Source organism: Lissotriton vulgaris, chromosome 9 (assembly GCF_964263255.1).
Source record: "Lissotriton vulgaris chromosome 9, aLisVul1.2, whole genome shotgun sequence".
NCBI classification, from domain to species: Eukaryota; Metazoa; Chordata; class Amphibia; order Caudata; family Salamandridae; genus Lissotriton; species Lissotriton vulgaris.
In genome coordinates this window covers 1,062,047,329-1,062,062,625 of record NC_141697.1, presented here as the reverse complement: position 1 = coordinate 1,062,062,625, position 15,297 = coordinate 1,062,047,329, and the positions used below count along the sequence as shown (strand labels likewise).

The 15,297-nt window shown below is 48.1% G+C and overlaps 1 protein-coding gene across 5 annotated transcripts in view; it reads right to left on the bottom strand.

Moving 5' to 3' along the window:
- Window positions 1-15,297, bottom strand: part of UBA3 (ubiquitin like modifier activating enzyme 3) — a 220,298-nt gene that overhangs the window by 185,466 nt on the left and 19,535 nt on the right. For 3 of the 5 annotated variants that reach the window (XM_086939036.1, XM_086939037.1, XM_086939035.1), the window contains exon 3: window positions 9,528-9,681. In XM_086939036.1, the coding sequence (XP_086795162.1) occupies window positions 9,528-9,668 (141 nt within the window). In that variant the 5' untranslated portion in view covers window positions 9,669-9,681. The remainder of the gene's footprint in view (window positions 1-9,527; window positions 9,682-15,297) is intronic. The other 2 variants (XM_086939034.1, XM_086939033.1) reach the window with 1 other exon arrangement.

Below are 15,297 nucleotides of genomic sequence, written 5' to 3'. Positions count from 1 at the left end.
CAATGGTGATGTCGGGGGCTGAGGAGGCGTTCATCCAGTTTTCCGTGAAGAAGGTGACGTCTGGTGCCGTTTTGCCCAGGAGGTCCCATAGTTAGACGGCGTGTCTGTGGATGGAGCGGGTGTTGAGCAGGATGCACTTGAGGTGGTTGTTGTTGGCGGCTGTTTTGGCTGGCGGCGGTGCAGGACCGAGTGCAGGTGAAGTAGCAGGCATGGCAGGTGAAGGCTCCGTGGGTGCGTTTCGGGGTGGCTTGGTAGCAGGCTGGATGTCGGCCGGTGTTGAGTGCGTGGAGGGTGGCGGCGTCGTAGCTCAGTCGGGTTGGCTGGCTCAGGAGGGGTCCAGGAGTTCTGGCGCTGGGCACGGTCCAGGCGCGGACGGGCGTAGAGGGCGTGCCTTTGGTGCGCCCGCTGCGTGTACCCCGCCATTTGTGGCGAAGTGGGAGGGAGGAGCAGCTGGGAGGCGGGAGCGGGGCGGCGAATGGGGAGCGGGAGACAGGAGAAGGGGGTGGGGCCGCAGGAGAGCAGCAGAGGGGAGGTTGGAAAGAGCGGGAAAGCGGAGCGGGGGAGAGCGAGGGCAAGCCTGGGCAAGCCTGGGGAGCGAGGGCAAGCCTGGGGAGCGATGACAAGCCTGGGGAGCAGAGGCCCTAAGGAGAGGCGGCAGCAAGAGGGCCAAGCGGGCAGCTGCAGGCAGAATCCAGGCACAGGGGGGCCGTGCGGTAGTAAAGTGACCGGGTCAAGGGTATACACAGTACACAAATACCAAGATAATACACACACAGTGTGAAGCCAATGCAGGAAAACATTAAATAAAACTTTTCCTTGGATTATGATTATGAATATAATTATATAATATATATATATATATATACATATATACATACATATATATATATATATATATATATATATATATATATATATATATACATACATACACACACATTACATTATAATTACTCAGGCATAGAAGAGTGGGCAACGGGGAGGCGGGTGGGTCAGTGAGGAATCCACAGGCAGATACTGTATCTACCAGAAAAAGCGTTACCGAAGGTAAGTAACTTGCTCTTCTGATAGATACATCTGCCAGTGGATTCCTCACCTGGTGAATAGATTCCCACAGCAGTCCCCACTACCGGAGGGTGTCCACTCTGCTATACCAAGAAATCTTGGAGGACAGAGCGCGCAAAGTGGCCGTCCCTCCTCACCTCGGAATCCAAGCAGTAATGCTTCGCGAAAGTGTGGAGGGAGGCCCAAGTCGCGGCTCTGCAAATGTACTCTACAGGCACACCTCTAGAAAGAGCAGACTTGGCTCTGGTAGAATGAGCCCTTATACCCTCTGGAGGTTCCTTACCCGTCAGGGAGTAGCAGATCTTGATGCATAAAATTATCCATCTTGAGAGCGGGCGCTTGAGCACAGCCTTCCCCTTCCTGCAGCAAGCAAATCCAACGAACAGCTGGTCATCCGACCTGAACTCTCTTGTCCTGTCCAGGAAAAAGCTCACAGCCCTCTCAGGGTCCAGGCGGTGAAGTCTCTCCTCCTCCTTGGAAGGGTGAGGGGGAGGATAAAAGGTAAGGAGGGTAATGGACTGCCCCAGGTGGAAAGGAGTTACCACCTTCGGCTAAAAAGCAGCCCTGGTCCTGAGAACCATTCGATCAGCATGAATGGATAAAAACAGAAGCTTTGAACTAAGAGCTTGAAGCTCTCTTACCCTCCTTGCCGAGGTAATTGCTACCAGAAAAACAGTCTTGAAAGACAAAAGCCTCAAGGGACACTTGTGTAACAGCTAAAAGAGCGAGCCCATCAGGAAAGTAAGTACAGGTTCAAGTCCCACTGAGGCACAATAAAAGGAATAGGAGGAAATTTATTGGTAAGGCCCTTAATGAACTGTAAAACGATAGGTGACTTAAACAAAGAGGGCTGGTCCGGCAAACAAAGGAAAGCCGACAAATAACCCTTAATAGTTGCCACCGCAAAACCCTGCTGGGCCAAGGAAAGAGCAAATTGAAGAATACTGGACAAACAAGCCCTTAAAGGGTCAATGGACTTCTCCCCACACCAAGCAACAAACTTAGACCATCTATCGGAATAAATTGACTTAGAGGAGTCACGCCTGGCTGACAAAATGACATCCACCACATCATGTGGGAGAGAAAAGGAACTCGGGTTGCCCCGTTCAATCTCCAGGCATTAAGGTGTAAGGTCTGGAGGTGGGGGTGTAGAACCTGCCCCTCCATCTGGGAGAGGAGATCTACTCTGTGAGGGAGACGAAGCGGCGGGCACAAGGAGAGGTGGAGAAGATCTGTGTACCACACCCTTCTTGGCCAATTCGGGGCGATCAATATAACTTGGGCCCGGTCTTGGCGAATCTTCCTCAGAACTTGAGGAATCAAGGGTATGGGAGGAAACGCGAAAAGGAGTTGTGAGTCCCAACTTAACTGAAACGCGTCCCCTAAGGCTCCCTGCATCGGAAACTGGAGGCTGCAGAATGACGGGCAGTGAGCATTCTCGTGAGTGGCGAACAGATCCACCAGGAGTTCCCCAAGTCCGAAACACCTGAAGAACTACCTCTGGATGGAGCCTCCACTCGTGGTCGGCTGAGAACTGCCGACTGAGACTGTCTGCACGTACGTTCAGAACTCCGGCCAGATGATTTGCCATTAGACAAATCCGTTGGTCCTGAACCCAGGACCAGAGACTCAGAGCCTCTCTGCATAGACACTGCGACCCTACTCCTCCCTGCTTGTTGACATACCACATCGCGGTCGTGTTGTCCGTCAGGACTTGAACTGACTGACCGCGAAGGGAAGGGAGGAAGGCCTTGAGTGCCAGACGTATCGCCCGCAACTCTAGAAGGTTGATGTGAAGCAACCTTTCCTCTGGAGACTAAAGACCTTTTATCTCCAGATCCCCCAGAGGAGCACGCCACCCTAGAGTGGATGCATCCATTATCACTGGGGCCACAGATGGAGGTAGATCAAAAGGCTTTCCTTGTGACAGATTGCCTTCCACACTCCACCAAGTCAGATCCGCTACAGTTTCTCTGGAGATCCTCACTGACTCCCTGAGATCTCCGTTGTGGAGGTACCACTGGAGTGCCCTCATGTGCCAGCGTGCATGGTTGACCAGCAGAATGCAAGAAGCCATCAGATCGAGCAAGCGAGGGACCTTCAGGACTGGAACGACCGCTCCATTGAAAAACAAATGAATCATTTCCTGTATGTCGCAAATCCTTTGAGGAGGAGGGAATGCATGGCATACAGTAGTGTCCAGTACCGCACCTATGAACAGGTTGCGCTGGGAGGGCACCAGGTGAGATTAGGGTACATTTATCGAAAAACCCAACCTGTGCAACAACTGAGTTGTCTCCTGCAGGTGATGGAGCACCTTCTCCGCCGACTCTGCCTTGATCAGCCAGTCGCCCAGATACGGGAATACAGGTATCCCCGACCTCCTGAGATGTGCTGCCACCACTGCCATCACCTTGGTGAAGACTCGAGGCGCAGTAGTAAGACCAAGCGGAAGGACCGTAAACTGGTAGTGTTGTGACCCAAGCGTGAAACGGAGATACTTTCTGTGCGACTTCAAGATGGGAATATGAAAATATGCATCCTGCAAATCGATTGACACCATCCAGTCTTCTTCCATCAGTGCCTGAAGAACCTGAGCAAGGGTGAGCATCTTGAACGTCTCCTGCTTCAGGTACAAGTTCAAGATCCTGAGATCCAGGATTGGCCGAAGCCTGCCATCCTTCTTGGGGGATCAGAAAATACCGGGAGTAGCATCCCTGACCCCTTTCCTACTCCGGAACCACCTCTATCGCACCTTTTCTGAACAGCGCCAGGACTTCTTCCTGCAGGAGAAGCAGGTGGTCCTCCGAATAATAACCCTGGCAAGGAGGGTAATTTGGGGGAAACTCCCGAAAGGGAAGAGCATACCCATTCTCCACAAGATTGAGAACCCAAAGATCCGATGTAATCAATTCCCAATCTCGTAGGAAATGGGTAAGCCGACCCCCCCACTGGGCCCGCATGATCCGGAATGGCGGATCTAGGGCTGCTTTGCTGCGTTGGCAGGGGGCTGGGAAGGGGAAGAGGATGAAGATGAAGAGGAGGAGGAGGCGACTTGACGACCTCTGGGACGAGCTCTCCATCTACCCCTGTATGCCTTATACAGTGTGTTTTGCTGCTGCTGCGGCTGCTGCTGAGTTGACTTGTAGGAACGAAAAGAAGATCTGCCAAACCCTCTAAAGCGTTTCCCCACGGTGCCCCTGGTCTGAAGGCCCAACGACTTAGCTGTCGCCCTGCTGTCCTTAAAACGTTCTAAAGCAGCGTCTGCCTTTTTGCCAAACAAACCAGACCCGTCGAATGGTAGATCCATTAATGCAGACTGGACATCTGTTGAAAACTCAGATGATTTAAGCCATGCAGCTCTCCTCGTAGCCACCGAAGAGCCCATGACCCTCGCCACAGAGTCTGCTATGTCCAAACCACTCTGGATCACCTGCCATGCTGCAGCCTGAGTGTCCGAGATTACCTCCTGGAAGTCTTTTCTATCATCCTCGGGTATCTTTGGCACCAACTGTTTTACAGTATCCATAATGCCCCATCAGGCAGGTCGCGTTTGTGGACTTAAACGCCATGCTGGCGGAGGAGAAAACCTTTTTAGCAGCCTGATCCTGTTTCCTCGACTCTTTTTCTGCTGGAACCTGTGGAAAAGCTCCCGTTGATCTCTTGGAACAGGCAGCCTAGCCTGCACCACCAAACTCTCAGGCAGAGGGTGTGTGGACAAAAATTCCGGGTCATTAGGAGGAACTCTATATCGCTTGGCAACAGCGCTAGATATTGCAGGAGCTGATAAAGGTTTCTTCCAAACTTCTAAAATTGGCTCTGCTAGGTCATCATTAAATGGCAACATTGGCTCAATCACTGAAGATGGTGTATGGAGGACCTCTGTGAGAATATTTGACTTAAACTCAGCAGTAGGCAGAGTAATGTTCAGTAAGTCTGCTGCCTTCCTTATCACGACATGGTATGGAGCCACATCCTTAGAGGGTGCATCCAACACTGAGGCTATATCCCACTAAGGAGAAAGTTCCAGGCCACTAGCCACCCTCAGGTCATCAAATGGGTCCTCAGACTCCTGCAACTCACCCTCTTCCATATCTTCCTCACGAAACCTTTCTTCCTCCATAAGCCTCTGGGCTTCACGCCTTGACCTGTGCTTCATATACGATGCCGACGGATCCACTGTCGACTCAGTCAGAGCCGGTGCCGGCGCCGATCCCGACGTCGGACGAGTTCGTTCCACACGAGGTCGTTCAGGGTTCGGCATCGGAGTTGAAGGAATCGGAGTTGAAGGAATCGGCGTCGATGGAATCGGCGTCGATGGAATCGGCGTCAATGGAATCGGCGTCAATGGAATCGCCGGCGTCGGAAAATGCCAATGCGGCGCTGGCAGGTGCATAGGTCTGGGGAACACCCAGACTAAACGCCATGGGACCAGAGGGACCTGCAGGAGCCCCAGTGGGGTACATAGCCCTGGAGTATATTCCGAACATAGCATTCAGGAATTGCATCGGTTTCTGACCTGGAGCCGGGAAGGCTGGGTACGAACCCTCGGGCCGCTCTTGAGGGCTCAGAGTCGATACAACGTCGACCTCCTCTTCGGGCTGGGGCACCGGAGTCGACGGACTCGCAGGCAACGGAGCCTCTCCCTCACCAACCACCTCCTCCTCACCTTCATCCTCCCGACCTGAAGGATGAGACGGAACCGGAGATGGATTTTGTATCTGCCTCGGTGAACCTGGCGAATTCTCATGCGACACTTCACCCTCGGCGTCCTGCTCTTCCGAAGCCGAAGACACCACTTCCTTCTCCACCAGCTTCACCTGTGACTTCGGCTTTGAACCGGAGTCCTTCCTCAAGTGACGTCGGGAATCATGGGTTCTCTTATGTTTCTTCTTTGAAGATCTCGAAGCATGGGCCGAGGAAGAGTCCGAGCGCGACCTCGAACGAGACCTTGACCTCTATCGCAGAGTTCGCGACCTCGAACTTTTCTTCTCCTTTCGACTTTTAAGTTTTGCCACAAGAAGCTTGGTTTCTCTCTCCCGAAGGGCCTTTGGTGTCATCTTCTTACAAGACGGGCAGTCTTCGAAGTCATGGTCGGAGCTAAGACACCATACGCAGCATTCATGTGGATCCGTTATGGACATGGTTTTGCCACATTCCCCACAAGCTTTAAACCCGGTCTTCTTCGAAGACATGTCGAGAGAGAAGACAATGAAACGCAATTAAATAACAAAGTAACAAGGTTACTGCAATAGCTACGGACGATCCCTAGAAAACAGTTAGCGTCGACGACGCGGAAAAAAGGGAACTGATGTCATCACGCCGGTGTGGGCCTAATATGGTGTCGGTGACGTCAGCGGAGTCGCGCGCGATGCCGTGCCTCAATGACGTCGGCGCGAAGCTACGAAACAATTTCCAAATGTTGCTGACGCAAGGGGATATTCACAAGGTGAGGAATCCATGGGCAGATGAATCAAAAAGGAGGAGTTGGATCAAGGAGAGCAAAAAGCTCATTTCGCCAACCTCTGTATACCCGCTCTCTGAACATTTAAGATAGTACTCTCGGCTGGACCCAGTTGTGGATGTGAACTGTGAGAAGCTGTAATGGACATTACATTACTGAATGTTGCAATTTCACCAACCACTACAGGGAAACAAGCATTTGCAATGCAATAGGTCTCGCATTAGGAGTGTGAGCTATTGGTATTGTAAATGACAATTTTTTTTTAATATGTGTTGGCTTTGAAAATATATAAATTAATAGCATTGTTATTCACAAAGCCAATAGCTTACACTTTCCTAATGCGAGTCCTATTGGCTATGGCAATGTTTGTTGGTAGCAAGCAAGGACAGTGCTGTTGTGGTGCTGAGTGATGATGTGGTTGGGCTGAGTGATGTGGCGGTGCCCCCAGAGTGATGTGGCGGTGCCCCCAGAGTGATGCGGCGGTGCACCCAGAGTGATGCGTGCGGCAGTGCGAGGCGGGCGGCAGTGCGAGGCGCCCGGCTGTGCGAGGCGCCCGGCAGTGTGAGACGCGCCCGGCAGTGTGAAACGTGCCCGGCAGTGTGAGACGCGCCCGGCAGTGTGAGACGCGCCCGGCAGTGTGAGGCGGCGCAGCAGTGTGAGGCGGCGCAGCAGTGTGAGGCGGGGATGTTAAAGAGTCAGACATAAGTGGGCCGGAACAGAAAGAGTCAAATAAAAATGAGACCAAGAGAGATGAACTAGAGAGAAAGAAAAAATGAAAAAAAATTAAATAAAGGCTACGGTGAGGCGACTTGTAGAAAGAAGCGCAAAACTCCAGAATTCGAAGGGGATGAAACGGAGAGTGACATTAGAAAGAGGCAGAGGAAATGAGACAGGATGGAGCGAGGTTCAAGGCAGAGTAATAGGAAAGATAGGAAGGGAGAGAGACAAGAGGCACACAGCAAAAGAGAAATGAGGGTGAAGTAAATAGTGTGTAGACTGAAAGGAAAGAGGGAGGGAGAGAAGGTCGCAAAAGAAAGACTGACAGTGAAACAGAGGAGGAAACTGAGGAGTCAGAGCGGGCACAGAGAGAAGAAAGACCTATGGAAAAGGGCAGACTGCGATAGGAGGGAAGGGTAATTGAGAGCTTGAAAGCAAACGGTTAGCGAGAGACGGTGGAATGCAGGCAGAGGATACACAGGAAGGGAGGAGAATCCGGAAGAGAGAGTCGAGAGAATAGAGACGGGGAATGGGGCAGACGTGGGACAGGGAAGAAAGAGGCTGAAGGAGCTACAAATAAAATAAAACAAATGTGCTGTTTGTAGGTTTCTCCTGCTTTAACAGTTATAGTGTTTGCATGAAGTTTAAAACGGATATAGTTACAGGGTATTATGATGCTGTTTAAGCCTAGGTATTAAAAAATACTAGTTAGAATTGTACCATAGACGCATTTAAAAAATGAGTGCTGTTGCTAAAACGGAAGAAAGACAAAGCGTTACGAAGATTTCAAAAGCCACACACGTAAACAAAGCCCTGCAGGCTAAAAAGTGAATGCCACAAAAAGTTACTCAAAGGCATGTACTAATAACAAGCAGTTACTGCGAAATCAAATAACAAGCAAGGAAGAGATTTTATAACATGGAGACAGCAACAAAGAGCGTGGGGGTGACTGTTTTTATTTTTTTATGTTTTTGGCGAGGGATTCCAACTAAGTAAGAAATGCATTATTTCCAAACTGTTTTTGGTGAGGGCTTCTGACTAAATAAGAAACGCATTGTTTCCAAACCTTCAGGGAGGGAAAGTGAGTGCATGTGTGGAGTGGTAGGGGGTGCGTTGGGGCAGACAAGCATGGAAGAGATTTTATAACACTGAGACAGCAACAAAGAGCGTGGGGTGGCGTGTTGTTATTTTTTTATGTGTTTGGCAAGGGCTTCCAACTAAATAAGAAAACGCATGGTTTCCAAACTGTTTTTGGTGAGGGCTTCCAACTAAATAAGAAACGCATTGTTTGAAAACCTTCATGGAATCAACCCGAAATGTTGTATGTATCGATCCGATATGGATTGGGAAATGGGCCAGGGAGGGAATGTGTGTTCATGTCTGAGCTGCGGTGCATTCAGGAAAAAACAAGCTCTCGGCATTGCTGTGGCGGGGGAGCGGGAGCGGAGGCATGCCTTTAAAGTCTGATGCAGAGGCTCAGACAAATGGCGATTGGTGGTGTGCGAGCGGCTTCCTTTCAAATCTGATGGGGGGTGGGCGGGGGAGCAAATGGCAAGCTCTCGCCAGCAATGCGCAAGCGCATTGGCAGGCGAGACCTAAAAAAGATGATCTGTCAGGAAAGAATACTAGTTTCCACTGTAGTAATTAAGTTTTCTTTGTGTGCTTAATCACACAGTATGAATGCACCCGCTTACTTCACTGCCTCCCTAATCATCAAAAGGAAATATCTGTGACAAAAATAACAGAAAACAAAATGGTTGTGCATCAGTTTATAGAACTATGTTACTTCAGAGGATGTTCACACAATGACAAACGTCCGTTGTGAGTGGAACAAAAGCCATCAGGAAGGTTATGGATCAACACCTGCCAAAATATCATCTTAGATTTAAGAGTAGGGGCAGTGTCTGTATGTTTCTAATCATCGATACAAACAGTAAGTTTTATTTTTATCGATGGAAGGTTTCTACAAACAATTTGGGAAGCAACAGCCTTTCCACATGCAAGCACGAGTCTATATTGAATAAACTTAATAATCAAGAGCAGAAACTAAAATGGAAACATTAATAAGTAGCATGACGTACTATAAAGTAACATTGTACAACAGTCTAAATGATAAACTGCAAATTGAAAAGATGCATTAACCTTAATGTTATATGGATAAGTTAATAGATCTAGTATATTTTAATAATTTAATGAAATAACAAATGTATGCAGTAAATATATAGAACAATGGCACCGCCATACAACTTAAATGAGAATATTTAAACCAAATGTTTCTCACTTCAGTGCTGGGTTCGAAATCAGGATGTGTGAAAGGTCCTGATCGCTCGAGGAATTTCTTAACATGGTTCCAGCGACCTTCCCAGTCTCCTGAGTCCCCACACCCACCATCAACAGCCATTCTGCACAGAATACAATACATTTAGCTGCAAAATCTGTAGTAAAATTGAAGTTAACATTCAGTATTCTTCACCAACTGTGACTTCAGCCATAAGAAAAGAACCACATCACAGACCCAAATATAATACAATGAAAACAGTCAAAGAATATTCCATCATACTGAATGAGTAAGAGGTGTGCTCGTAAACATACACATTTAATTACAGTGAGATTTAAAATGCTTTATAACTGCATTACTTTCCCTTATTGTACAATGTTTCAATTACATTTACCAGAGAGTGTATAAGAAATGTTTTACATGTTTCATTTAAAATAGTCTAATACTGACTCTTTACAACAGAGCAACAACTAAGGCATCTTTGGATGCAATATGCATAGGTCAAAGATGACCCAAGTTAAAAAAACAACTAATTCTTTCTAAATTGCACTCATGTTACACCCCAAATAGCACTGACCACAATGTTGTAAATACATGTTCTTGTATTGAGCAATTTATTTGCTCATTCTCAGCTGAAGGGTTATGATTTCTCTCAATTTTCCATCTTATATTACAAATCTTGTTTTATATCCTGAAGTAGTGGTTACCAAATCAGTAAAGTAATGACACTGGTATTAAAAAAATACATAGGCCTCAGGTTTGAATTTTACAAATTTCTGAAATATTAAAACAGTAATTACCCATCGTGTATTTTTAACCGACTAGCTTCAGGGAGCTACCATAAAGCATGGAGTAGCTTGGAAAACAGAGGGTCTTGTGAAGAGTTTTTCAATAATGTCTTGGAAGTCAGCAAACAATGATTTGGGATGATGTAAAAGCTTAGAACGTCACTTGGATCTAAACCAACCGGCCCCAGGTTCTGAGGGGTAGGCATATACAGTCCATAGGGCAGGGTGCAGTGCATTTCAAAAGTTGAACATGTACTTTTCAGTTTCATATGGCCTGGTAGCGTAAAATTTGTTTTTAACAACCTCAAATCCTATCTCTATAACAATGGAACCCTCAGGCCTACTCTTCAGTACACCGCACGACTTGGGGGTACTACAGAAGGACGCCCTGCTGCCTGAGACCTGCCTTGTCTGTAGGGAAGTAAACTGGACATGTATACTTTATCCCAGGCTGAAGTGACTCAAGGGGTCCGCTGACTGACTTCTGGTTCTGGTCTATAGGGATACAACAAGCTCCAGAGGTCTCCCTGCAACTGCCCAGCTGACTTGCTTTCCTGGAGCTGCCTAGACCTGCAGCTATCTACTGGAATATGTTCCTGAGCCCCAAGAGGTGCCCTTCAGGGCCTGGGCCCTTTGTGTGGAATCAGTTGAGCTCGACCTAAAAGAAAAAGAGAACCCTCACGTTCTGGGCTGTTTGGGACTGGGGCCATTTGCTCCAAGATCTTGCCAACCTGTTAACATGAAGTACTGGTGGACCCAACACATGACTTCACAGCAACCGTCCACGAAGACTGATAATGCAAAACCTGCACTTCTGACTTACAGCACCGACAGCTTGCGGTGTCCACAAACACAAATCTCCAGCAACGACTGTCCACGACAACCGGCCTACTCTTCACGCTTACGTGACGATCATCCTTGGCACTCTCTACCAAGAACTGGGCTCCTAGTGCTAGACTGTAGAAAGTACCTTTTTAAGCTGGACTCACCTGGTCCCTGTATCCGGCCAGCACCTGGCCTGAAACTGTGATTTTCACCCAGTCTCATCCAACCAGATAACCGCAAGTGGTGCTTTGTGCTTTTAGGCACCATACTTACCTTTAATCTTTGAAATTGAATATCGCAAGGTTCTAATGATCTCTGTTTTGCTCTCAAATAATTTAGCAATTTTTAACTCTATCTTTCTAAATTGGTTTGGTATTTTTCTTGTCTTGTATAAATACCTTACACATTGTCCATAAGTTAAGCCGAACTGCTTTTGTGCCAAGCTGCCAGAGGGTTAATTAAACAGAGGTTACTTTAGTGACTTATGGAGGATGGTTTCATCCCCCTCAACCAACACCACAATTTTTCACAGAATGCCTTTCCACTTAATTTTACAAACCTTTCTAAAACAATATCAGCAATATGCCCTAGTGCATTGCCTCAAACAGACTACATACATCCAGAACTAGCAGAGGACAAAAGATGGCACTTAGAGCTATTGTTTTAAAGAAGATTTGGAGAAGTGTGGCTCAATGATTAGAGCGGCAGACCCTGATGCAGAAGTCAAGCCCGGGACCAGGGTTCAATTCCCCGCCTCGGCGGGTCTTGGGCTCAAAATTCCACGGACCTGATAATTCTCGCCTCGGTGCCTATTCCAATTATGGAGTCCCACTCTGCAACTCTGGGCAATAGCTTGCTTAATCTCCACAACGGCCCCCACAACGCTAAGGATGCCTGGCCTCCACCTTGGGGGTGCCCAGGAGTGGACGCCTCACAGGGAAAAGCCAGGATGGGTTCCACAGCGGTATTCGTACAAGCGCCTTGAGACCCTTGCGGGTGAGTACTGCGCTATACAAGTATCAATTTACAATTTAAAGATAAAATAGAATAGTGACCTTCCACTCCGTTTTACAACAACACTATTCGATATAGTGCACTAGATCTTATAACAATACATTGTTTACAGAAATGCAATCCAAACCTGGGTTCAATCTGATGCAGTGGAAGGATTGAAGCAATTGTAGCAATGCAATGGCAGGTCATAGTGAAAACATTAGTGCAATGGTAGGTCTTGGTCAGAGAGGGTGCACCATTTTTCTAGACAGCTGCTGAAAACTGCAGCCAACACGGAGGTGATGGTGGCTGTATGCAGCTGATAATCCAGTGAGGTCACTGTGCAGAAGTGGGCACGCAAAAGGTAAGCCCATCTGCTCCAGTCAGTGCCTGGACAGCACCCAGCACCAGGAGCCTTGGTCTGCCCCTAACCACCAGTATACATACTGCCGCACTCCGCCACACTCTCAACGCCACACTGCTGCCACATCAAACAACACGCAAGTAGCATTGACATGCACCTCCTAAAAATTCTCATGTACTCTCTCACACTCTACATCAACCACTCCCAGACCAGCAGCACCCACTAGCTCCCACAACACAAACCAGGCACTTACTCCTGCTCACAGAGACCAACCACCACCACACATACAACATGCCACACTTTCATGCCTGCTCCTGAACTTCCACTAGCTCACCAAATATGCCACAGAGATATGGGAACTAATGAACAATCACGACCTCACCAAAACATGGCTAAAACCAACCTCTGAACTGGATATCGCTACAACCATCCCTGCTGGCGAACAAGATTGCCAGGTAAGACCGTCAGCACAAGCCTGGAGTTTGGGTCGCCAACATATTCAAAGATAACATCAGCTGCACAACCTACCTGAACACCCCAACATCTACATCTACAAGATACCCATCACATGGTGGGGAGGCTGACAGAGTGGATGCCGCTCTGGTGGGGCCATCTGTTGCTGCTGGTGACTGCGCTGGAAGGCTTTTGGAAATGGGACCCAATAGGGATCTCCACTCTGGGCGATGTCTTGAGCCGGACAGTCCTCAAGTCCTTTCAGACTCTGCAAGTTGAAAACCAACTCCATTGTAGACCGTTTCATCGCTATCTTCAGCTCTGCCATGCGCTAACCCCATACATTGTAGCCCTGTCTGACCTCCCTGAATTTAACCCTTTGCACAGTAAATTTATTATGGGACAGCTGGGAAACCACAAGATTGCAAAGATATACCAGATGCTTTTCCCTAATTATCCGGACAAATTCCTTGCTCTACGACAGGCGTGGGAGGCTAATTAGGGAGCTCAGTAAAACAAGGATTGGACAGATGCTTTGTGGGGCCATTGTGAAGCAGCCATTGTAGCTAGACTTGGGCTGATCCCGTTTAAATATCGCAATAGGGAATATTTCACCCATGGACAGCTGTTGTGGATGGGGGTGAACGCCTCCCCAACATGTCCTCAATATGCACAGGGATGGAACATTTTAACACACTGTATGGGGCTTCCATGCATTGGACCAGGTCGGGCGCTCGGTGATATCCTGGTTGACTGAGGTCTTGAACTGGCCAGTTTTGATGGACCACATCCTGGATACACTGGACGGCAATAGATACATGCTGTCATTACTGTTTCTGGGTCTGACTCTGGCAAAATAGACATAACAAAAGAATGCATGGCTAAGGCCCCTGGTGGTGTGGAAGAATTAGATAGATTAGTGTACGAGTGTGGAGTATAAGGCTCTGGGCTGTCCACAGAAATGGCCCACGATATGGCCGGTGTACGCTGAATACAGGGGTACTGAGTTGGAACCAGTCTGTTCTATGTGGGAAAAGGTTAATGATGAAATCTGTCCGATTATGAGATTAGATGGGGTAGGGTGGGAATGGACTAGATCTGGTCACTGGACTTGCTCTGTATCATATTGCTAGAATGTGGATGAGGGAAAGGGTGGGGCAGTATGTGCATGTAGTTATTTTAGTAGTTTTATATAGCGCTAGCCTGACAAGAGGGTATCGGAGGGCTTTACAGAGTAAACATTGCAAAGATAAACTAGACAAGAGAAAGAGGTCAAAATAATGCATGGCGATGTTGAGGGGTCAGGTTCGTAGTCTCGCTGACATGATGATGGAGCGGTAGTTAAGAGTCTGTTACCCCACTCTGAGTGCTCCTATCGACTCCCTGTGGCAAAATTGAGGAACAGGATTTTGAGTTGGCTTTTGAATTTTACAAAGGAGGGAATGGTTCTGATGTGGGGGGGGAATGGAGTTCCAGATTTTGGGTGTGCCTCCGGCGAAGGAACGAGTCGCAGTTTTTATTTTTCGAGTTTTTGGAGGGATGAGAAGGAGGGAGTTTGAGCTTCTGAGGTTCCTGGGCTGACCGGCTTTTTTGAGTTTGGCCGCCAGGTATTCGGGTTTGCCGGTATGTAGGGCTTTATGAGTGAGGCGCGCTACTCTGAAGCCGACCTTCATTTCAGCTGGATCCACTTAAGTTCACAGTGTGCAGGAGAGATTAGGTCAAATTTCTTGATTCCAGTGACCATTCTGGCTGCCGCATTCAGAGTTGTTTTGATGGGAGCTAGGTGTGACTTTGCAATTCCTGAGAGGACTCCGTTCCCATAGTCCAGCCTTGACAGTACCGGTATTTGAGTGGCCTGTTTGAGATCACCAGGCGGAATGAAGGGTTTTATTTTGTTCAGGAGTTTAAGGTTAAGGAAGGCGCTCTTAGCCGAATTCTTGATGTGTCTGGTCATGTTTAGCTTCGGGTCCAGTGTGACGCCTAGAGAGTTGACAGAGTCAGCTAGGGTTACTAGATTCCCGTTGAACGCATCAACGGTTTTTAGCCATTCAGCAATTTGAGGGTTCTCCTCCTTGTTTGAAATTGGAAGTATATCGGTTTTGTCAGGGTTTAGTTTAAGATGATTCGCAGACAGCCAGTGTTGGACATCATTCAGTAAGTCATGGAGTCTTTGAATGTCACTGAAGGAGGAGATTTCCAGATGTATCAGAGTGTCGTCCGGATAAAGATGGAAGCGGATGTTGGACGCTCTGAGTAATTTGGTGAGGGGTACCATGTAGATGTTAAAGAGTTGCAGGGAGAGCACTGAGCCTTGAGGGACTCCCTTGTTGATAGGGTGAGAGTCAGAAGC